Here is a 24,405-nt window from a genome sequence, read left to right as displayed (position 1 = left end):
ACACAATTTTTTAAAGTGGAAGATGTCACACACGCTCTCTCTTTCCCCCTACAGATTCTTCTTAAAATTTTTCCTCAAGTGCAATCAGAATTGTTTGAAAACAGCCGGGAACCCTCGAGATATGCGGCGGTTCCAGGTAAGTGTTATGGGATTCTCTGTTAAGTAAGTTGTCTGTCTTTTCGCTTCCGTTCCTCGTCACTGACACCGTGGGTAATAAATGAGATGACAGTAAATGATAAACCCCATCATATATGGTTAAAGTTTTCCCTGCATTTGTCGTATTTAATCCATGCTTCCCCCGCTTCCCCCTTCTGAATGCCCAGGAGGGGAGGTGATGTACCCTGCCAACCAGTGATGTATATTTGATTTGACACCCCAAAGCAAGGCACTTGCATGTACAACTGCCCATAGCAGGGACTGTGTTCATGATCGGTAGCTGTCTCTGAATTTTTCAAAGTAGCTCTGTCTGTGAGCCATGCGCAAGTCCAACACGCACACACTTTAACATGCTCAGAATTGTCCATTCAAGTGCTTTCAAAACGGCGGCTGATCCAGGCATGGTCACTTTAAAGATCTTGCATGGTAAAGGCAACAAGGCCCATGGGACAATGACCCAGCTGCTTTGCAGGAAAATCTGCCACTGGTTTCATCATAGCTGTCGCTGATGTATTGAGAATACCAGCTAATAAAAACACAGAAGGAGGTGAAGTGTGTCAAGTTGGAAACATGGGGGGGAGGAGGGGGCTGAGGAGACACAGGCACTAAATCTCATCTCTCTTTCTCTCTCCTTTCCACGCTGTAATTGTTTAAGGCTGTGTGCAGACATAACACATTCACAGCAGTTCTCCACATACCACTATAATGCCTCGAGCCTAACCGCTCTCCATTTGATTCTGCTACTGTAGCTTGATAACTGAGCAAACATAATGAAAGAGTAAACACACAGCCTTGCTGCAGGTGGTTTTAAGGGTGCTGGGGGTAGGAAACAGGGTTGCTTCTTAAAGAAAAACAACCCAGCAGGTTAGCTTTCAACCTGGGGAGAGAGGATTTATTCTGTACATCGAATCTGGTACCAAACCATCATGGTATGGTTTAGACAAATCTGTGGCCGCCACATTCTGTACAGATGGTGGCGTTCCCAGGCTATCTTCAAGGGCAGCCCCCATATTACAGTAATCTATGTACCTTTCCTTATTCCCTTTGACACTTAAATTTGGCACATTATCTATAGTGCAATAAAGAGGGTCTATCATATAGTATTCCCAGATTTTTTTTGGGGGGGGGGCCACAACTATTGCATAAACATTTCTCTGTTGCTGCTTTGATTCCTGATGTCTTCCCTTCCGGAATTCCACTCCTGGTTCTCAGCAGGAAATGGCCTTTGTAATCACTTTGAGAAAGGGAAGTCTCTGCATCAACCAGAGTGGAGGAGGGCATAAAGCTATTTAAGCCTGTTCTACCCCTCCTTTGGCCTCTTCAGTTTCGAAACTCAGAGTGGATATGGCCAATGTTCACTTACAGTCGTACCTTGGATCCTGAACGCCTTGAGAATCGAACATTTTGGCTCCCGAACGCCACAAATCCGGAAGTGAGTTTTCTGGTTTGCAAATGTTCTTTGGAACCCAAACATCCAACGTGGCTTACATAGCTTCGGATTGGCTGCAGGAGCTTCCTGCAGCCAATCAGAAGCCGCTTCTTGGTTTCCAAACATTTTGGAAGTTGAACGGACTTCCCGAACAGATTCTGCTTGACTTCCAAGGTACGACTGTATTTGTTTCATGCCGAGACAGAAATCAAACCACAAATATATATTCACTGTTGTTTTTGCTTTTTGCCCACAAATGATATGTACATAACTGATTTACATCTTCCTGCTATTTGCATTGTGTTTCCTTTGCACTGAAATGAATGGGGTGGAATAACAACTTAATTTTTATAAGTTACTTAATTTCACCACAGCAAATAACAAGATGGATAATGTAGTTTTGGACAGACAGGAAATTTGCATTCCGTAAGATCCACGATACGGCTGCCTTATCTATAAAAGCATCTTGTGCAGCAGCATCTTCTTCTGCACGCGCATGCGTTGTGTGGCTTGAGGACCTCTGGCACTCCCTTCCCCCAGATGCAATACTTCAGTGTCAAACTACTTCTAAACTTCCTCAGGCACAAGCCTTTATGGCAGACGCTACTATGGATGCTAGGGAAAAAACCTCAGCGCCTAGGACTTGCCAATCGCATGGTCAGCGGTTCGAATCCCCGTGGCGGGGTGCACTCCCATTGCTCGGTCCCAGTGCCTGCCAACCTAGCAGTTCGAAAGCACTCTTAAGTGCAAGTAGATAAATAGGTGCCGCTCCGACGGGAAGGTAAACAGCATTTCCGTGTGCTGTGCTGGTGCTGGCTCGCCAGAGCAGCTTCATCACGCTGGCCACGTGACCCGGAAGTGTCTGCGGACAGCGCTGGCTCCTGGCCTCTAGAGTGAGATGAGTGCACAACCCTAGAGTCTGTCAAGACTGGCCCGTACGGGCAGGGGTACCTTTACCTTTACCTTTACTATGGATGCTATGCAATTTCCAACCAGGGCTGTGTCCTCTCAAGCAGCGGAATGGAAACAGTGCTGCATGTGACAAATACAAGGATGAATGGAAAATGTTGTCCCTGACCCTCAGATACCTTTAAGAGTATAATTTCACAACTGGCCTTCAGAGCTGTGGTGCTTGTTGTCAGGGGCCTTTTGGGGGCCAACCTGTAGCATACTCCTAGAGTTATGGGGCCTTGGAAGAGGGGAAGACATGAAGGTTTCCCTACTCACCTGAAAAGATGAGGCTTCAGTGAGGGGGTAGGTGAAATACTACCCCTCAGCCCTGGCAGCATTGGCTCAACCACCACTGGTTGTGAGCAGTTAGAGTCTCTTACTGGGTTCCCAACTGCAGATCTTTTGTGTGAAAATGAATAAATATGACCCAGATCACCCAGCCTTGTGTCTTGCCTTCTTATTTACCACTATAGCTGCAGACACTTCAGTTGCAGCCCATGTGTGCCAAGCACTGAAAATACAATGTTCTACTGACTTGAAAAAATTCACTTTTAACCTTGAATGTTGCATCTGTTGTAACATTTTGTCACCCCCAGCCCCCAGTAAAGTTGCATGCATAGTATGGGTACCTTTGATTTATTAAAGTTTGAGGCTCAGAACTTGGATTGAAATCTGAAGAGGAATTAGTTAAGGTTTTGTGTACACATGGAGTGAAATGAGGTGGTAAAATCTGGAGGTGGTAGAATAGATTGTACAATTCCTCAGCACAGCTGCATTGGACTTAATAGTCTTATGAGGCCACCACTTTCAGTTTAAATGTGTGTTACTTTACTTCAAAATGTGTTAAATCATTTCTGCTACATTGAGGATCTGCTTGCTTCTTCTTCTGGGTGGGGCTCTTGACTATAGCTTCAAAACCCTTCCTCACAACATAACTGGTACCATTTCAGATTGCAAGGGGAAATCGATCTTTAAGTGCTTCTTGTTTAATTCTCTCCTTGTGAGAGAATTTTAAAAATGTGATGGTGAATATGGTATTTTTTCTTTCTGCATTTTTTCCTGTACTCTTTCAGTATTTTTTTCTGAGCTCCTTCCACTGCTACTCATTATGCACTGTAGATGCCCAGAGATTCCTGGATCCCACATTAAAACTCTATATGGTCTATTAAAGAATGCAAAAAAATACTAAAACTTATTCTCTTCTGAAGGGTTTCACACAGATGCCGATAAGAGTTCTATTCAAGTGTTTTTAGTGTGAAGATCATCTCAAAATATCAGTAAAGTTTTTGCAGCCCCCAAAATGCATGCTCTTTTATCTTTCATCCAACTTCTTCCATATGCCCTATATCAGCAAAAGATAATTAAAGTGCCAGAGATTACGATTTAGGTTACAACGGACACTTGTCAATCCTAAAAATGTAAGACCATTTCAGATTTGTTAAAACAAGATACAGGCATTGTACATACAGAATGAAGGAATAAAGGGGGGTGTTTCTTCAAACTCTTGATTTAATTAAGTTTTAGAAACAGAAAAGTAGGTGAGGGGAACAAAAAGATCTGAGTGAATTTTATCTCTATGCTAGATCATGTACAGGTTATAGAAGGGTCATATATATGTAGTAGGGTGCTCATGTAACCTTGTATAGTATTAGAAACGCTGTCAGAAGGGAACCCTCTATTTGAAGGTAACTGATGTAGATATGGCACAAGGCTTTTTAGGTGCCAGTGCATGTCCAGGGAGAAAATCAGTTCACATTTAAAGGTAAACCTACCTCATTTGCACTTTCCCAAACAGTACATGAACTGGAGCACGGCCGTCCTTCTAAACTCACCCATCTTGGAACTTTGCAATGCGGTTCTCCAGCCAGAGACCTTCTGTGTTGTAGCTTTACCATGAGATGTGATCAGTGATGTGACATTGTTTTGTGGAAACCCCCTCCCCTTTTTCTAACAAGGCATTGTTTCATCAAATTAATTGGAAATATCACAAATGCATTGAGACTGAATGATAAAAAGACTAGTCGACTATTTCTAGGACGCTTCTTTGAGAATAGGATGTATAATTTCCTGGTTGTATCCAACAAAGTTCTACACAAAGTAGATCCACTGAAATCTATGGACATGACCTATACTTGAATGACTCGTGTCCCCTTAATGAATCTTAACTATTCACACTCACTGTAATTACACAAGCATTTGTAGATTGAGGCACACTGGGATGAATGGTTCCCCGAATTCATTGATTTATTACAATATTATGCACGAGTAGCTCCTCCAGATGGATCTGGCTTATCTGAATGGACACTTCCTTGCATATGTGGGATGGCTGGAACAGAATGGGACAGTCTGCCCACTCCAGAGGTCTGTATGTACAGCAACACACATATATGGCCCAGGAGCAAATCTTGTAGATATCCCAAATCATTTATTTTTTCCTCCTTCATGGTTCTAATTCGGGAGGGGTGAGGGGCAAAATACATTTCCTGCAAGTTGTTAAATTAATCTAGTTCTGATCCTCTAAACTGCTTAGGCATATTTGAAAGCTCTGTGGAGATAGATTTTTCTGAGATTTTTAAGACTGAATACATTTTCTCAGTGTATTCAGCTCCTCTCTAGTCACGTTTCACAGCAGCAAAAATTACATTCTGTTATACTATTGTACCTCAGAAGTCGAATGGAATCCGTTCTGGAAGTCTGTTCGACTTCCAAAACATTCAGAAACCAAGGAGCAGCTTCCGATTGGCTGCAGGAAGCCACGTTGGATGTTTGGGTTCCAAAGAACGTTTGCAAACTGGAACACTCACTTCCGGGTTTGCGGTGTTTGGGAGCCAAAACGTTCGACTCCCAAGGCATTCGTCAACCAAGGTACGACTGTATTCTCTTACTACAGACTTAATAATCTGGAATGAATATCACAAACCCTTTAGAGTGTTCTCACTGTCACTTGATTCAACATTATAGATACATATATTAAAAAGTTTCCTTCACCCATTTATTCACACAAATTGGCTGAAGAGACAGAATCTTCCCATTCTTTCCTGCACGGTCACTTTCGAAACACATAGTGCTTTCACAACACCCACACTGTAGTTTATGCATATATTATTCTAGCAAGGAGCTCACTATGGCACACCTGATGTCTTCCTCTGAGGTAAGTTAGTCTGAGAAACTGTGACTGACACAGCTATGCCATGGGCAGCAGCATGAGTTTAGCCAGGAGCTCCGAATCAAGAACTGTGGGATACTAGGACAAGCCAGATGACAAGGCTGAGGAAGCAAGCTAAAGGTCTAGCTCATAGGGAAACCAGAAGGCAGAAACAAGGAATGAGCTAGAACTGTGTTAGAGTCGTTGCAAGTGGAATCTCTGATCTGGACCTTGGGTAGAGTAGAAATGAATTTGCTCTTCGCCACAAGGATGAGTTTCAAAGATTTACTGAAAAACAGTTACAAATAAATGTTACATAATACAAAGTCACACATTGCTCTTAAGCAATGTCATTCCATATTCTTTTTAGTCCTTAATAAAGTTCAATAAACTTTTCTCTCTCTGTTCCCAGAGAGAGATCCTGAGTAACATACTTGTATCATCATCACAGAGCTTTTGCTTCTGCTACTGCTGCAACTGACTTTTCAGGATTCATCTCCTCCTGTTAAAGATCTCTAGGATTCCAGTGATGAGTCATAAATTATTTCATAGCATTTTAAATGCAATGCATTCAAACCATATCATTTTATGCATGTAAAACTTTTCTATGTTTATCAAACTGTCTGTCCTTTTCTGGTTCAATCTTACACTCTTCACCGGCAAGGTTGGCACCATCAGGCTTTTGCTGAGGTCCACACCCCAGAAAGGGGACTCACTGCTAACCTCCTAAGCCTCCTGCTCCTGCCACTTTTCTTTGTCAAGAGAGAGCAGTGACAGAAGCAAGGAGAAATATCACTTTCAGTGATTAGGCAGGATTAACAATGAGTTAATCCCTGTTAACTAAATTGGTGCACACTCACAAAGACAAATTCATTAGTCAATTTATCTCTTCCTTTCACACTGGAACCCCAATGGATAACTTTCCGGGAAGCTTGTCTGAATGGAAAGAGAGAGCAGAATGGAAGGCTGCTGTGACTTGTTTTTCTTCTTCCCATGATGAAAATAACAATAATAAATATTAAAAATTTAATAGCATAGCAACTTTTGCCAAACTAGAAAAATATGTTAGTGTAACTGAGCAGTTATAAGGGAAAGTACATCATGAATTTCGTATTATTTCCAGATGTCCGGTGCTATAAAGGATCCCCACCCCTCTCTTGGAACCATAACAGGATTCCACCCCCACCATTTCACTGAGGGATGAGATAGGCTGCACAAATTCTGGACACTCATTGGGAACACAAACCTCAGAACAATTCTAGCAGAAGAATATCCTTGGAGTACATTCATGACACCATTATATTTCAATTAGTGCTGGTTCTCACAGTGGCCCTCACTAATAGCAAACTCAGGTGCCTGTGTGGCAATCAGTCTGAGAGCAAATAAATGATTCCTACATGCTTTGCAGAAAGAAGAAGAAATTTTAAGGACCAAAACAGACACCTGTGAGGTCCCATTATTTAGAGAATAATGTTGGCAATTACTCTAGAGAGAGACAAGCAACTATACCCTCTTAGACCCTGATCACCTGATTACAACCTCATTCTGCTGCATGCATAGACTTATTTTAATCTTAAAACCAGCAAGTAATGAACAGGTAAGTGTGAACAGATAAGTTGTAATGAGATATGCACTCTTGGATGCAACTGTATTAAGTGTATATCCACTCAGCCACTGTATTAAGTGCATATTTACAACATAAGAATGAAATTCATGCCACCAGTGTTTAATCTTGGCTGGCAAAAGCGAACCCAAACTAGAAAAGTGTCTTTCAGGAAGGCCTTAGCCTGACTTCTTGCTTAGCTATACAAGCGATACTTGCCTATGGTGCTCAACAGTTATACTAACAGACCTAGATCTCCAGGGATGTCAGCCCAATGCCTTTCACCAGCCTTAAATACCCTTAAAGAAAACAAAAGCATGTCATGTTTTATGATAATGGGTGAACAAGTGGTATTGATGGATATGCCATCAGGAGGGCATTGGCAAAAGAAGGGAGGGGCAAAGCACCTAAATGGTTAACAAGATAATGGTAAGAAATATTGACCTTGATTTGTTTAGCTAAGATGTAAAGATTTCTGAAGGTCAAAGGTTTTCTTGTGTAGTGTTTTGGAGTCTAACTGTGCCTGACCCTCTAACATTAAGTTGCTGCGGCCCGCAGTTTTGAAGAGTGAAGCGAACGAGGGGGAAAGGAGAAGGGGGAGAGAACAGGAAATGGAGTGAGGTGTTTCAGGAAGTTGTCAGGAGTTGACTGATTGATTCCAGATGGAAAGGGTCACCCTCCATGACCCAGGAAACGCTCACTGGGGGAAAGCTGTTGGCTGGTGAAAGGGGGAGGGCCTGGGAGCTGGAGACGAGAGAGGAATGTCCGCTTCCTTTTTTTTAAAAAAAACAAAACAAAACACAAAAATCATGGACTTTTAACTCTTCAGTATAAAACATGCTTGGCAGTGGTCTATTTTCGGCATGAGATTTGAGTGGATCTATGTCTCGATTAAAGAACAATTTCTTATCCATAATGCTAAGCAGCTTTTCGTTGGTAAAATATGTTGTTGTGGTGGTTCCAATAATCCCAAGGTAGAATACAATAAAACAACTCAATACAAAACAGCAATTCAAAACGAATTCAATATACAATAAAACCAATGTATCATTATTAAAGTAGTCGGGAATCATTCAGCTGGTATCAGGAGTCACTGAAAGCTACAGTAGGTATATTTTAAAGTAGGTGAATGATTCATGGTGAAGGAAAAGCTTGGGTGGAACATGATGAAGATTCATCTTGTACTCTCTCTAGCCCTGTGCCAGAAAATGTCTTCTGCATTTCCCCCCTGACCATTCTCCATTAACTAATGGAAAAAAGAAATTTCACCTGAAAATTATCAAAGGGGAGATAAAAAGTTGGTGAAATTCTCATGGGATGCAAGTGGCCAAGGGGTCATTGTGAGTGTCTCGTCTTTCATTCTGTAAAGCATCCCACCAGTGGTCTACACTCTGCAGCCTTCATGGGAGTCTGCACTTCAACCAAACCCAGGGAAGGCATCATGATGTAACTTATTCCATGGGGTAGAATGGAAAGTGAGGGCAACCAAAAAGGCTGTAGAGTGCTGGAGAAATTTCTGATGGAAAGAAAAACACATACACTACCCTTGGCCACCTGTCAGAGAACAAATTCATGCCACACTAAAGACCAACCAAATTTCCAATGAAGTTCCAAAGTGCCCATGAGGTACATAAATGGAAGCCTCTTGCACAGAGGAAGAAAACTTTTGAGAAACCAGAAGACAGATCTTGGCACAGCACTAGTTTGCCCCTAGTATCCAACAATTAGAGGTACACTCAGAGTTGACCCATCCATGAAACAAGGTGAGGGACCACCTCAAGCGGCAGGATCCACAGGGCCAGCAGATCTGGCCTCCAAGGAATACATTGCCCACTGCTGCGGCTGCGGTGGCAGCAACAGCTAAGGCTGTTGGAGGCTGCATCTGCCTACTCCTTGCCAGCATTCTTGGTGACTAGGAGGTGCTGCTGGTCTCCTCCCACCCTTTTTCCTGATGTAGATCTTTATTCCCCTTTTGTTCTTCACTCACCCTTCTTCCCTGGTCCAGGGGGGGCATGTTGCCATTTTGTGGTTCACCTCAGGTGCCAAAATGCCTTGGGTCAGCCCTAGGTACAGTTCCTCTAATCAGAGGCATACTAGCTCTGGGTGTGGATGTTCCATACTTAGTGATCACTTGGGATATGCAACAAAATATTGCAATGTGGAGTGTTGTTTTTCAAGATTCCAATCAGCCATGCCATGTTACAGAATACTCCATTTTCTTCTAGTTGCCCAAACTACAAGAAGCAAAGGCTGGAATCTGTTTTGTTATTTTTGTTGCAATACACACCATATTTGTGTACTGTTCTGGTGGACACACATACTATGAGCTGTGAATGTCATATGGTAATGATGGCTGTAACGGTAACAAACATGTTAGAACCAACATATGCCAGGGACTGCTGATTTGGCAGTTTGAAAGGTATGTTTGTTAAACATTTCCCTTGCTGTCCTAGAGTACTACTGCCAAGGTTTGAGAGTGCAGATATGGAATATACACAGTTAGGTGTACCTGGGCTGTTCACATATATGTATATTTGGGCCTAGTGCATAGGGTTGTATCCAGTATATTGCTAAGGAACCCATCATGGTAGCACACTTCTCCCCTCCCCCACGCTACCCCAGATCTCTTCTGGAGCTCCTCCACACCCTCTGGAGCAGATTTGGGAAGGGTCCTGGGTTTCATGGGGAGGAGGAGAAGCGGATAAATTTCTGCTGCACAAGCATAACTTGTGCTAGTAGAAGAGTTCTTTGGACACCGTCCATAGTATGTAAGAGACTGCAAAAATGTGAATTAATTTACTAATTATTTATTTCAACGTTATCTAGATTATTCTGTGTAGGTGTGGGGTAAGAGAAACTCCCCAGCCCCCTAAATCCAAGACAATTGGGATAATGTTGAAATAAATTATAATGCGTAGTAAATGAATAGATCTATTAACGTCAGGGAGATGATGCTTAGTATTATTTACCATTTTATTATTTATACTTGTTTTTGAATTTTGTGGATTTTATCTGTATTTTTTGTGACTATTTTATGCTAATTTATGGAAACTGCTGAGAGATGTTTCTTTTTTTTTGTCATGGTGGTGGGAAGCACACCCACAGAAGATCAAAAAAAATGGACCATTCCTAGTTTGGCACTGAGATACTGGGTGAGAACCAAGCTGGGGAGGGAAGAGCTCAAAGGATCCAAGCCTGCAATAAGGCAGTGGGGCAGTCAGGTTTCCTCCTCCACATGCAGTTTTTGTTGTAAAAAATAATATATTTCCTCACCTTACTTTATATGAAAAATGAGGCAGAACCATGAGAAAACAAACATGGCTGCCACATCACATCTTCTCTGGCCCCAAATCTCCCACTACATGATTGTTTTTGATACCTTCTGCCACTGCTACCTCCAGTCATATTAAATTAAGCACACACACACACATATATGTAAAAATATGCTAGAATGATCTGTGGTCGACTGTATGCTTCCGGTGTATATATAAGTTTATACCTCTATCCCATTGGGTGTGTATAATATATAGTCTCTGCTTGTGCATGGTTCGAATTGTGTGTGTGTGTGTTATGTATGTGCAATAATATACGTTTTGATTTACATTTGGTTACAATTTAAAATCTTCTCGTAAATATTTCAGACACTGGAATAATTCAGCCTTATTCCCTTGCCACTGAAGTGTGGTCTGGGCTGGCCAGCAAGAGATTAAAATTTATTTCCATTGTTTAAGAGAAAATAATGAAGTGCATCTGACTGGGCTCTCTTATGTCACAGGGGAAATGTTCACTTTGGAGCAGAGTCCCAGCTCCACCCAAATGCACAATGATGAAATCTATTGGCACATGAAAGCAACACATTTTGTGGCGGGAATGCGAGTACAGCATTAATGCGCAGTATGACAGGCACCTTTTGGAATGAATTAAGTTCATCTTGAGAAGACAAAGCATTCTTTCAGTCAGCATAAGATTCTCCCAGAGAGCAGGTTTCCCTTCTGTGGGCCAAGAACAGTTTTGTCAGCTGTTAAAGCCAGAAATTCTCTTTCTGAAAGTGGGACACACAGGTTTGAGAATATTCCCACACAGGGTTAGCTTTTTATTCTTTAATGAATGCATATTGGCCTATGGAATATGGGTGCTTCCAAAATTCTCCTCTGAATTTCTCCGTGGATTTTTGAGGTCTGGAGTATCTTGTCTTCCTTCTCCCCCTTTCTTTTTTCATAAATTATTATTATTATTATTATTATTATTATTATTATTATTATTATTATTATTAAATATTTTCTTGATTTGCAAAAAAAGCTCTAGGCTGTACTGACAAATAAAAAATGAACAAACCACCAGGTCCAGATGGCATTAAAGAAGTTCTTAACCCAAATGTGAAATTGGTGATTTTCTTACAAAAAAAAGTAAGATAAATATCCATACCTTAAGATTAATACCCATACCTGACCAATAACACATTATTATTATTATTATTATTATTATTATTATTATTATTATTAGGAATTGAGGTGAGACATTACAGGTCAGTTAGTTTAATATCTTTCTGATAAAACTGGTGAAAAGCTTTGTCAAAGATAGAATTACCAAACATATAGAAGAATAAGTCTTGCCAGCATAGCTTCCTCAACTCTCATCTAACTAACCTTTAGTGTTCTGAGTGGGTAAGTAAGCAAATGGATAGACATTGTGTACTTGGATTTCTGAAAATGTCCCTAAGTAAGATGAACAGTCATGGGGCATGAGAATTGGTTCTCATAGGATCAGTAACAGGAAGAAGAGAGCAGAAATAAATGGAGAGTTTTGACAGTGGAGGGATGTAGTGGAATCTGTCCAAGACTGTCATTGGGATCTCTGTGTTTTAATTTGTTCATAAATAATTGGGCTGAATGGTGAGCTGGGATTGAGAGGAACCCCAAAGAACCTCTCAAAACTGAGTGAATTGAATTAAAATGAGAAATATGATTCCAATCTAAACAAGTGAGGCAAAAAATTCTAATTTCACACTCACACTGATGGTGCCTGAACTAGTGGTGACTGACCAGGAAAGAGAAGTCATGATAATTCAGTAAAAATGTTGACCCAGAGTGTGGCAGCTGTGAAAAAGGTCAAGTCCATGTTACAAAAGGATTTGAAAACAAGGCTGCCAATAGCACGATAGCATTCTAGCAATCTATGGTGTGACCACATTAGGGATACTGTGTGCAGTGGTAGCCACCGCATCCCCAAAAAGATATTGTAGAGGTGGAAATGGTTCAGGAAAGGGCAACCAACATGATCCTGGGGTAGACATAACTCCTGTTTTATGCCACAAGATGTAGTGATGCCCACCACCTTAAAAGAGGTTTGGACAAATACATGGAAAACAAGGCTATCAATGCCTTGTAGCCCCAGTGACTATGCTCCTCCTTCAGCAACAGAAGTAGTATGCTGAGGAGCACAAGTGGGAAAGCACTGTTGTGCTAATGTCTTGCTTCCAGGATTCCCATAAGCATCTAGTGAGAACGGAGTGCTGAACTAAATGAGCCTTTGGTCTGATCCACCATGTTATGTACTGAAGTTCTCACCCTCGGCCAGCAGGGGGATACTGTAGATAGTTATGCAAATAAGGGATCAAAAGTGACGTTCAGTGATTGGATAGTTTTAGAAAATTGTTACAGTTACGTTGTACTGGAGCTCTATATAAGCAGGCTGACTGAACCCTTCAGTTCTGTTCTGTTCTGGCCTGTTTGAAGAATCGCTGTGCCGTATGATATGTTCACCCACAACTTAACACACCAGGAGATTCTTCTTTCATGTGTATAGGATTGCAGCCTTTGATATTACTTTAGCTATATGGCAGTTACGGCTCCCATGCAGCTAGAGGCAACATTAAAGAGCCCCCTTTTCACAACCATAAGGGGTAAAACCTAAAAAAAAAAGTAAAGAAAATTTGATTTTGAGGTGGGAGGAAATAAAAGATGTCTGCTTTTCAGGTAAAATAATTCTGTCTGATTATAAGCAACAGTAGCCCAGTCAATTGCAAAGGAGCTTTCCCCGCTGCCCCATCCTTAATCCCATCTTGTTGTCTTCTGTAAGCTTAAAGACTTAGGTTTTTATTTGTTTATTTGTTTATTTACGGCTATTAGCCCATAAAATATGTACAAACATAAAAGCACAGAGGCATAAGGACCGATATATTCGACACCAGAGGGTGAACACCACGATGCAAGGGTGGGTCAATGAGCAGAGCCAAATAACAGCTAGGGGCCCGGAGAGCTCCAAGGGACGGATCACAGAAAAAGGAAAACTGAAGACGAGGTCCGACATGCACTCTCATCGTAACTGTCCAATTAGTTTTGGTGTTGTTGTTGACTTAGGTTTCACTCCTGAAAATCTGCTCCCTTCCTCAAAACATTGGGATAGGAGAATGCTGGTAAAACCATTTCCTGTCATTACAGTGTAGACCTGTAATTTGCAAAGGAGCTCCCCATTCCCCCTGCTGATCCTGGATTTTTTACATTAGATAGAGGTGTACGTTTCAGTTTTGCAAAGCTGTTCCCTTTCCTCTACTCCTCTTCTCCACTTTAGCCTCTTCCTTCTATGGGAAGCTTAGAGATATAGTTTCACTTTTAGCAGATGCTTTTCTGCAGGGTTTGTTTTTTTTTAAAAAAAACAAAATCTGGTCCACCAAGGCACCATGAAGGGCTTCACCATCCCTGCCTTGCTTTGGACAAACCCAACATCACCTCAACTCAGCATTCAGGATTAGCTTTAGAAAGCCATTCCACTTCCGAGTGGGATGGTGTTGCGGCTGGATCACGTGGCCTCCACACACATCGGGGGCCGGCGAAGCCCCGCGATATGGCCCCCGGCCCTCCAAACCCAGCTGGCCGGGGGGGGCTTACCCCCCTTTTAAACCGCAGCGCGGCAAGGGGACCTCCCTCTTGTTCCAGCTTCCACAGATCTCCTGCCCTCCCGCCCTCTTTTCATGCATTGACTATATTGGCCTTGCTATGGACCTTGGTTGGTCGCCGTTGAGGGGCCTGGTAGGAACTTTTCCACTTGGCAAATTGGCACTGGCCATTTAGTTTTCGCCTGCCTCGTAACAAATGCCACAACTTTGTAATGTTTGATGGTTAGGCATTGGTAAAACCTTGTTCAGGGGAGGGGAGGTGTGGCCATCACCTGCCCCTCCATGCTAAAGGGTATTCTGTTAAAGGAATCTGAGGGGCATAGTCTCTGTCCGAAGCCCAGACAGTGGCTAGGGCCATGGCATGACCCCTATCAGTGACCCTGGGGGAGATCCTAGTTGGTGTGCATCAGCAGGGCTCCCCCTACTGGTGGTAAACCCTTGTGGGACTTCCTGCAGGTGGGCAGGAGTCAGATATAGTCAGTTCAATTCCAGTGCCTAAGCCAATACCACTCACATTCTATAACCAATAAAGTTGTGGCCTAAATTTTGCCCATTAACCTAAAATATAGTGTCCATGTGTTATTATTCAACATGATGTGGGGACATGGGTTCTTGACACACAACAAAACCCTCTGGAACATGCAGTTGTTCTGCTTTGATTTCTGCACACTGTGGAGACTGTTGCACCTGCAGAGTTTGCCACAGGAGTAATTTCTTTCCATTTCTTCTGCCTCCCCTCTGCACGTTGATCAAACAAAGCCTCTCCTCCTCCTCCTCACAGAGGGGAGGTATTGTGAGCGGGACCCGTTCCCGCGGCAGCAGGGGGGCATGTTTGGTCCCCTGCGTCATCTCCCAGCTGCCGCGCTGCCCCCTTGGCTGGCCAGCCAGTAGGGCTGGTCTGGGGGAGGGGCTTAGCTGCATTCAAGCGGCTGTGGCAGCCTCCGCGCCTCATTCAGCCCTCGGAAGACGACAGATCAAGACCCTGGAAGAGCTCATCATCTTCGGCTGGTTGGGAGTGTGCAGGCAGTGTGAGCCAGGAGGAACAATGGTGGAATTGAACTAAGGAACTAAGGAAAATAATAATAATAATAATAATAATAATAATAATAATAATAATAATAATAATACCCTGCCCATCTGACTGGGTTTCCCCAGCCACTCTGGGAGAATCTATTCATTGTATGGTTCTGCATCTCAAAATGGAGGTGTAGAACTGGAAAATGTGCCAGATAAGACAACCACAATTATAGTGACAGGAGGGGGCTTGATTGAGGTCCTTAACTTTATGCACAGTGGAGAGAAAGTGAATTGAGAGAGCTTTCTCTCATAATATTAGAATTCAGGGCACTGGCGGAAGAAGAGGAGTGTGGGGGGAGCGTACCGCCCCCGGCAGCGTGATCCCCAGGGTGCCATTATGCCCCCCCCCCCGTGCTGGGCACCACACCCCCCGCAGGTGGCGCGCCCCTGGGCAGCGTGCTCCGCCCCGAGACGTGCACCAGCCCCGCCCTCGCCTGCTCTCCACCACTGATTCAGGGTCATCCAATGAAACTGACCAGAAGGCGATTCAGAATAGAGAAGCTGAAGTACTTCTTCACACAGTACTATGGAATTCACTGCCAGAAGATGTAGTTCACATCTTCACCAAATATTTAAAGCAATGTAAAGCATTTGGCTTCCCCTAAAAAAAAATAATCAAAAATCGTAGGAGCTGTATTTTTTTTGAGGCTGTTGAGAATTGTAGCTCTGTGAGGGGTACACAACAATTTCCAGGATTCCTTTGGGAAAGACATGTTATTTAAATTTGCTTTAATTATCTGGTGTGGATGTGACCATAGTGACAACCACTAACTTAGATGGCTTTAAAAAGAGATTTGATAAATTCATGGAGGATAACAATGGATATACAGCTCCCTTCCAGGTCAGAGGCTCTGAAAGTTGGGGAACTTAGTGGAAGAGGACTTTTGCTCCTGTCCTCTGGTTGTGGGCTTCCCAGAGGCATCCGGTTGTTCTTTAGCAATAAGATACCTGCTGTGTAATAGAATGCATGTCAGTAGAATAATATATTAATGGTTGCACTCATGTACAAATTGCAGCAAGTCAGTGAGCAGGGGCAATATAAGCCCTTGTTCATACATTGTTTGCCAGCAAAACTGGCAAGACGGATATTACAGAAAATGTCTAACTGTTTGTGACTGAATCCCAGATGGGGTGTAGTGGGTTAGAGTGTTGGACTAAGGCCCAAGAGACTGGGGCTCAAATCTCCACTCAGCCATCAAGCTCACTGCGTGATTATTTAGGTCACAGTCAAGTTCACTGGTGCATTTCATTTTTGGTTATTCATAAATTTTTGGTGTGGGATTTGCAGCATTTATTTGCAAATGTTGACGTTCAGGAGCTTTCAGATATTCACTGTTGTTGTTGTTACTACTGCTACTACTAGCATTTCAATTTAGCCATGCTATAACCAATAACACTCAACAAAAAAGCAGCAAAACTAGTACATGTTTGATACATGCATGCATCATTCATATATGAATACTGTCATCATATGATTTGTGCTTTGGAATAAATTCCAGCTTACAAAAACACCCCGAGAATTATGTTCTGATTCTTGACCAAAACAAGCTTACCAGACACCCTTTAGAAAGGGTGTACTTTATGTAACTTGATGACTTCATCCTGCTGAATTGCAAGGTGAGCTGTTATGTGCCCCTTGCTTGCACATTTAAGATCTTTAATGCACTGGGTGTTCTTTAATAAATACAGGAGTAGCCAAAAGTCTTAAGAGCATTACAAAAGCTCTGCTGGATCAGATCAAAGGTCCTTCTAGTCCAGCAATCTTTTTCTCCACAGTGGCTAGCTGCTAGCATCTTCCAGCAAGCTCCTCAGCAGGGCACAAAGGCGATACCCTCCCCCTGCTGTTTAAGGGCTTGGCATGTGCTGACTCTCATGCTAGCTAACATCAATGGGGCTTCCCCTCATTTCCCTCAGTGATGCTCTCATTGCTCAGAGCAAGTGCTTCAATTTCTTATTGTCCCAGTTTTAAATTTAGTCCTCCACATTTCCACGTCAGTTTGCAATTTAAATTTTTTAAAAGTCCTCTGGAAAACTGCCAGTATTTTTGTCTGACTTTCTCCTATACAGTTGATATCTGCAAATACTTACATTTCTGCAAAGAAATTTCTACTAACGTAATACATTTCTGTATGTTATTTACAGTAATATGCACATGTACTGTATACACATGCTTTTAGCATGTGCATATTTGTGCATGTTGCTTTGGCAGACGACTGCTTTGCAAACTTTGGATAGGTGTGAGTTTTGAAGGATCATAGACTCATAGAATCATAGAGCTGGAAGGGACCATGAGCACCATCTAGTCCACTGCCCCCTACAATGGAGCAATCCTTTGCCCAGTGTGGGGCACGTATTCTAACAGTGGTTATTGTTTCAGAAAGTTCACCTTTGAATATGCCCCTGGTACTACTGGTACTATTTCTGTCCTCAAAACAGCCCTGTGAGATGGGCTAGGTAGAGAAAAAATATCACCAATATCACCCAGTGTGCAGCATAGCTAAATAGGGGTTTGAATGCAGGTATTCCAGGTTCTACTAGGACTCGGGTGGCGCTGTGGTCTAAACCACAGAGCCTAGGGCTTGTCAATCAGAAGGTTGGCGGTTCGAATCCCCACGATGGGGTGAGCTCCCATACCTCGGTCACTGCTCCTGCCAACTTAGCAGTTCAGAAGCACGTCAGAGTGCGAGTAGATAAATAGGTATCGCTCCGGCGGGAAGGTAAATGGCATTTATATGCACTGCTCTGGTTTTGCCAAAATCGGCTTAGTCATGCTGGCCACATGACCCAGAAGCTGTGTGCGGATAAATGCTGGCTCCCTCGGCCAGTAAAGCAAGATTAGCGCCACAACCCCAGAGTTCTCTGTGACTGGACCTAACGGTCAGGGGTCCCTTTACCCCTTTACCTTTACCTATTCTGGGTTCTAATCTAATTATCTACAACCTCCTCTTACTGAAGGCTAACCTCCACGTAGGTAAGTCCCTCTGCCTCTGCTGTGAGTTTCCATTCCTTTGGTTATGTTTACTACAGCTGTGGGAGTTCTCTGTTTGCTGGAGCCTGACTTTTTGCCAGTGCTGCCTTTGTAAGGGCTAGCTTGTCTGTTCTATTGATTTTCGAAGCTTGATTGGTATTCCATGCTTAGGTGATTTGGGAAAATGTACACAGAGTCCTTGACTTCATAGGCAAATGCCTTTTAAATATGATGTTCCATAATGCTTACAGGTGCAGTATTGCCGATGGCTGCACTACCCAGGTGTGCATTGAGAAATGGACTTGCTTTGCATAGTAGTTCTTTAGACTGTTCAAAAATGCATGGAGGGGCAGTGGGTTTATTATTTACTTACTATTTATTCCATAAAATTTCTACACTGCTTCAGTGTAAAAAAAACAAACGAAGCATCCAAGCAGTTTGCAAAAAAATGAAATAATGAAAAAAATTACAACAATACTTTAAGAAAACAATACTTTAAAACATGCAAAAAATACTAAAACAGATTAAAATTAAAAACAACTTTCTAAGCATCTGGGTAGGTTTGTCTAAACAATAATGTTTTTACCTGGCACTGAAAAGAATGCTTATTGTTCACCCCACCCACATCACCAATGACTACATGTTAACAGGCTCTGTATATTGCAACTTGCATGTAAAGTAGGATACATGGCCACCCTATCAGAAGTAAAAGAGGCAGTGCACCCAAGCAGGACTTTCCCCACTGACTTCCCCCAGTAACTGATATCTGGAGCTGTGGTACCTCTCATCCTGGATTAGGGACCTTGCTTTTTCCTGAATACTCAGTAGTGCATAGAGCTTGTATGTGCATAAGCTCTGTGTGCAGAAGGTCCCAGGTTCAATAGCTGGCATCTCCAGGCAGGAGAGGGAGGGACTCGTATCTGAATAGCTCAGTTGGTTAGAGTGGTTCTGAAACCCCAGAGAGCCATTGCCAGTCAATGTAGACAGAACTGAACGAGATGGACCAGTGCTCTGACTGACAAGGCTTCTTTTTATATTCATATGTATTCAAAATAGGGCCTTTTAGGACATCTGAAAAGAGTTTGTGATACTTTCTGATATAGGAAATGAAATTTAAGGCCATTTGCAGTTTGCTGGCATATTACGATGCCAAGACCCAAGGAGTCTTCCGGTTCTTAGGATGCTTTGCTAAATGAAATTAATGCAAGGCAGAAAGATCTTGTCCCTCAATGAAGGAATAAGCCCCGCAGGACACAATTTCATTTTGCCAAAATAGAATAGAATTTTAAACTCAGCTGATTAATTAATGCATCAAACATGGATCTCTGAAAGTAATTTGTCTGCCTTGTCTTCCCCTGCCTTTTTAATACGCAGGTTGTGTTATCAACAACGGTGAATGTCGATGGGCACGTACTGGCGGTATCTGACAACATGTTTGTTCACAACAACTCAAAACACGGACGGAGGGCGAGAAGGCTTGATCCGTCTGAAGGTATGGCCCTTTATCTGGGGTGGGGATGGGGAAGGAAAGGGAAGTATTGTCCAAAATATGTCACATAATCAAAGTGGAGAGAAAACAGCAGTGTGTGCAAGATGAAGAAGGAATGCAAATGCTATTTACCAGGGAGACACCTGATTTTCTGGTAATTGTCCCAAGTAACTCCCTATAGCTATTTTACCCCTCTTTTCCTTTTGAAAGTGTTTAAAGGTCTCTTTTAAAAATTGTGTTGCCATGGGCAGCTGGAGTTACCAATCACCAACCCTTCCTCACCCCCCTCTGTGTCTTCAAACATTAACAATGCAATCCTATACAGAGCAAGCATAGCCTTTTTACTTACTCTCGGGCACCTCAATAGTTCTTAATTCCAAGAAAACCTGCACAGGGTTGTGTTTTAAATCCCAGATTGGAGGCATGGTGGCTGCACCCTATCTTTAGTGAAAATCTAAACGTGCACACATAAGCACTAGGTCTCACTCATCCCAACTGGAATGGTCATTTTTGAATTGTTGCTTGCAAATATATATTTCTCCTATGTTGGGGCAAGAAACCCTTTTCAGCCAGAGGGTTGCATTCCCTTCTGGACAACCACCCAAGGGCCACTTCCCAGTGGTGAGCAGTGGCGTAGCGTGGGTTGTCAGCACCCGGGGCAAGGCAAGTAATTTGCGCCCCCTAACCCATGGATTTGCGCCCCCTAACCTGTGGATTTGCGCCCCCTAACCCTAACCCCCAGATGTTGCGCCCGGTGCGGCCGGCCCCCCCCTGCACCCCCCACGCTACGCCACTGGTGGTGAGTGGGGCAAAAAGCAAAAGAGGGCAGAGCAACAAATGTAAAAGTTATTTTTGGACAGTAGGCTGGTTTCTACACAAACTCACACACTCCTTGGTATCCTCCATCCAGATGAGCAAATTAAGGCAAGGAATAGCTTGCATTCCAAGGAAATCTATTCCATTAATATCACATGTTAGCTTGGCCCTCCTCTGTAGTGTGTAGTTGAGCAATTAGTTTGGCTAATTTACTAATGTTGCTAAGATCCGAAGGGAAAAGCGTCTGCTTTCCATGCAGAAGATCCCAGGTCTAGGCCCTGGCATCGCCAGGTAGGGATGGAAGAGATCCTAGTCTGAAATCCTGGACAGCCACTGACAGTCAGTATAGACAATACTGAGCTAGGTGGACCAATGGTCTGATTAAATATAAGGGAAAGACCATAACTTGAATACGGAAAATTCCAACTTCAATCCCTGCTATCTCCTCATATGGTTGGGAGAAAGCCTGATCTGATATCCTGGAAAGCCTCTGCCAGTCAGTGTGCTGCTCTGGATGGACCAATCAGTGTATTGTGACAGTTCCCCATGTTCCCATCAGCTTATGGATTACCTTGCTTTCATAAGGAGGCAACCCTTGTGAGTGAGACCAGCAACCTGCATAACATCTAAAGTTGACCAACACTTTTGTATCATTAAAATCTGGCGGTCTCACTCTGCATTCTAGTTGCTTCTTCAGGACAGAGCAGCTGAGAGGCAATGTGCTAAATATTCCACAAAAGAATTTCAGACTTCGTTGCTCAGCTGGGCTTGACTTGATTTTGAGCGAATCAAGCAACATGACATCTTAGTTAAACAGAAATGTAACAGCACAAGATGTGTATGAAAAAGTGTCAGCCGTTCCCTTAAACAAACTGCGGGAAACGTAACAATGCGCAGAAGGGAACTGACACTAATTGATTTTCGTTTGTTTGGCTAAGCGAGGAATCACCATCGTCTGCAGGCTGTATTTTCAAGCAATTACAAATCACTGGATCTGCTAAGCTTCAAATTGGATAATCGCCTACACTCTTGCCAGCCCCATTCTGGCACCAGTTAAAAATAACTAGAGAAGCCCCTCTTGGCCCTCTCCTTGCAGCTAGTGAAAGTGAGAAGACTTTGTGACGTTACGAGAAGAGACAAGTTAGTCTATTATTTCATTAGGGTGTTTTGTTGCGTCCCTCCCTTTTAAAATGTGCCCTGCATCAACCTAAAGGAGAATTAATGAACTGGAAGAAAATGATTGAATCAGTAAAGAATTCGGAGCAGTGTTAATTCTCCCCCAGCGGGCAGTGAAATGGTAGAAGGAAACTCCCAAGATTCCAAAGCTAGGAAGCCTTCCAGTTTTTCCTTGACTGATTGAATGTGATTGACTGGCTGTTCAAAGGAGTCTCGTATTTTTGGAGCCCTGCCAAAGCTCCCTTCCACCTCTGACCTTGTCAACATTGGGAATGGAGTGATGGATTGACTTTGGTTATGGACTGGAAAACCATATTGGGATCTTGATGGGATGTATAGTCCAGAGGCCCTGAACGTATGAAAGAGGTTGGAGGGAGGGGGAGTGTGTGTGTGTGTGTGTGTGTGTGTGTGTGTGTGTGTGTAGAGGGAAATACCCTATCCTATGAAAGCCAGAAATTCGTAAAATGAATTTTATTACCTATGATCTATTTATTACATTTGTATACAGCTCTTCAGTTTATATTCCCCTGGATGGCTTGGGGGGAGGGGGGGTTAACACAGTCATTAAAATGTATATACACCAGGGACAAAACACAAGATGTAAAATGTAGATATCTCTTGCAGTAATACTGGGATGAATGCAGGAGATTTATTTTTATTTTTTTTACTTATGCAAACCATTAATAAACCCAGCCTATTGATACTTGCTTGTTTTTATTTATTTTTTAAATTATATTGCACCATCAAATTCCCTGGGGCGTCACAGAGTTGAACTTGCTTCTGAGTAGACACGGATAGGATTGCACTCTTGCATGCTTAAGAATGTAATCCTAAGCACACTTACTAGGAAGTCACACTTATAGCAGGACTTGCTTCCAAGCAAAAATGTACAGGACTACAGTGAAAATGCTTAATATAAATGTTGTGTATTGTTATTAGCCTGTCGACACGGATGCTTATATTTCTGCTTGGTGCTGCCTTATGCTGGTTCAAGACCACTGATGCATCTAATCAGTTACTATCAGTTTTGACTGGCAGCTGACTCTCAGGGCTCTCAGGCAGGGGTTTCTCACCATCCTGCTACCTGAGCTCTTTTAACTCAAGATGCCATGAAGGAGCCTGGGACATCCCACATGCAAAACATGTGACCTACCGCTGAGCTAATTCATACTTCACTGGAGCTGGCTCTGTTGCCCCTCCAGTCGGACAGATATTAACATTTTGTGGACTGGTGCGAGGCAACATGATTCCCCAGCTGTCACCTTACCAGCACCAGAAGTTTAACTTCCAGCAGGGAATGTACGAAGTTACTCTGCAATGAATATCCTACACACTCACTAGAAGGGCATATCTGAACGAGGGATGGGGGTCAGAATCCACTTTGCTTCTCATTTTGACATGAATCTACCTCATCCACACTTCCTGAAACAGTATACATATGTAAATACAGCTCTCCTTCAAAATGCATCCTCCTCCAAAGTTTGCAGTACTGTTCTCCAACCAAAAAATGCATTCTAAAACCGAACTTTTGCAAGGACTGTTTTTCTTAAGAACAATAATAACAATGCAAACTGATGTGGGAATCTAGTAAACTGAATGCAAGACTGGCGGGGGGGGGGGGGGCTAGAAGCTGAGAGAAACAGAGTTGGCCATCCCTAGTAAGAGCATAAAAACACAAGAAGAGTTTTGCTGGGGCAAACTATGCAGTTCAGTATCCCATTTTCTAGAGTGGTCAACCAGATGCATTCATGAAATGAAATCCATAGTTAAACTATGTGCCCTGTGAAGAAAAGGCTTTGTTTTGTGTGTCCAGAATTTCCCACCACATTGTGTGACCCCTGGCAAGGCTGGCCCAGGACATTTTGCTGCCTGAGGCAAAGGAGAAGGTTGTACCCTTCTCCCCATCCCATATGCGGAAGCTGAGCGGACTGTCCGTTGAATGGTGATGAAAGAGCATCCTCCATCACACCTGAGATGGCTTGCTGGATTAGAGAGCACAAGGCAGGGCAGCTTGGAAGCATAGGGCCACATGTGTGGCACAACACACACCCCTGCTCATCCACTGCCCTAGTGGTGGGGCTGACCCAGACTCCAGGTTCGATTATTAATTAAGATAGAGGCAGAAAAAATGTCTCTTCATTCACTTTCTCAATGATGCATCAATTTATGTATACACACCCTTGCCTCCCCCCCCCCCCCTAAATCCAGAAGCCCAAATGTTTTCATAGGGGAGTTTTTCTCCAGCTCCTTAATATTTTGTGTTGCCCTTTTCTTCCCCATGGTGAATTTGTACCCTAGATTTGTATGAAAGCATTGCAATTTTATTTCCACTTCTTTTTTTACTGATGCCTTACATGAGATTCATCTTTTTCATAGGCTAGGGATGTCTAAGGGATAATTCTCAGCACCCACACCAGACTTCAATTCCCAGAATTCATTAGGGATGCCATAAGAGTTAAACTGGTGTAGAACCAATATATTTTTGTAGTCTGGATCTGCTTCAATTGAATGATAGCAAGTGAACTTTTTAGGATGGCAAAGAAGAATATAGAAGTTCTCCAGAATCCACAGAGTTTATATCTATGCTATAAAAGCCCAGGGGAGAAAATGTTAACTTTTCTGAAGTTTCTGGCAATAGAACGATTGTTATCTAACCCAACTTTCACTGCTAATATTTACTTTGCTGTTCTCCAGATGTTG

The 24,405-nt window shown here is 42.8% G+C and overlaps 1 protein-coding gene across 2 annotated transcripts in view; it reads left to right on the top strand.

Moving 5' to 3' along the window:
- Nucleotides 1-24,405, top strand: part of EBF2 (EBF transcription factor 2) — a 252,092-nt gene that overhangs the window by 173,885 nt on the left and 53,802 nt on the right. For both annotated transcript variants that reach the window (XM_083480543.1, XM_083480544.1), the window contains exons 7-8: nucleotides 55-136; nucleotides 19,599-19,716. In XM_083480543.1, the coding sequence (XP_083336669.1) occupies nucleotides 55-136; nucleotides 19,599-19,716 (200 nt within the window). The remainder of the gene's footprint in view (nucleotides 1-54; nucleotides 137-19,598; nucleotides 19,717-24,405) is intronic.

The sequence above is a fragment of the Podarcis liolepis genome (assembly GCF_965112155.1).
Source record: "Podarcis liolepis genome assembly, chromosome: 16".
In the NCBI taxonomy this organism is placed as follows: domain Eukaryota; kingdom Metazoa; phylum Chordata; class Lepidosauria; order Squamata; family Lacertidae; genus Podarcis; species Podarcis liolepis.
This window is presented reverse-complemented; position numbering and strand designations above follow the sequence as displayed.